The 636-nt window shown below is 72.2% G+C and overlaps 1 protein-coding gene across 1 annotated transcript in view; it reads right to left on the reverse strand.

The window, feature by feature from the left end:
* The window catches only part of ADGRB1 (adhesion G protein-coupled receptor B1), a 69,962-nt gene that overhangs the window by 56,468 nt on the left and 12,858 nt on the right, over window positions 1-636 (reverse strand). The window contains 2 exon segments of the mRNA XM_042780913.1: window positions 12-176; window positions 419-529. Coding sequence (XP_042636847.1) covers window positions 12-176; window positions 419-529 — 276 coding nt within the window.

Genomic DNA, 636 nt, shown 5'->3' on the forward strand with positions numbered 1-636 from the left:
CGCCCGCGCACCTGGACACACAGCCGAGTTGTTGCACTGGCGCTGCTCGCGCAGGGGCCCGCTGCACTGGGTGCTGTAGGAGGAGGACACGCAGAAGCGCGTGCGGGTCTGCCAGCCCTCACCGCAGGTGCTGGAACACACACTCCACGGCGACCACTCCTCGGCCGCGGGGTCACCTGCCGACCCAGACCCAGTATCACCGACCGGCTCGGCTTGCGCCCACCGTGGAGGGCGAGGGCTGGGTGCCATCCCTGGGTCCCGGTCCTGAGAAGTTAGTCCGGTGACGGGTAATCGCCGAGGTTGGCAGCGGTGACAGATTGACAGGGTCTGCTCAAAGGGGTCCCCTCCACCCCACCCCGGCCCCACTCAGTGGCTCCACGCCCTGTGGCCGTGCCCGCCCCGCCGGACCCCTGCTCACCTGTCTGCGGCGACGGGAACCCGAACTGCTGCAGCTCATCGCCCAGCCCCTCGCGCCGCCGGGCGTCCGTCGACCGCAGGGACTGGCTGCGCGAGCTGGTGCGCCCCGCAGCTGCAGGACGGAGCAGGTCAGCCACCCAGGCCGCCAGCAGTGCCCGCGCTGGAGCTCAGACTGGCGCCCACGCCCTCGGCCCCCGAGTCGGCCCTGGCCCCCCCAGT

The sequence above is a fragment of the Orycteropus afer genome, unplaced genomic scaffold, assembly GCF_000298275.1.
Source record: "Orycteropus afer afer isolate SDZICR_OR568_19922 unplaced genomic scaffold, OryAfe1.0 scaffold00069, whole genome shotgun sequence".
Lineage (NCBI taxonomy): Eukaryota > Metazoa > Chordata > Mammalia > Tubulidentata > Orycteropodidae > Orycteropus > Orycteropus afer.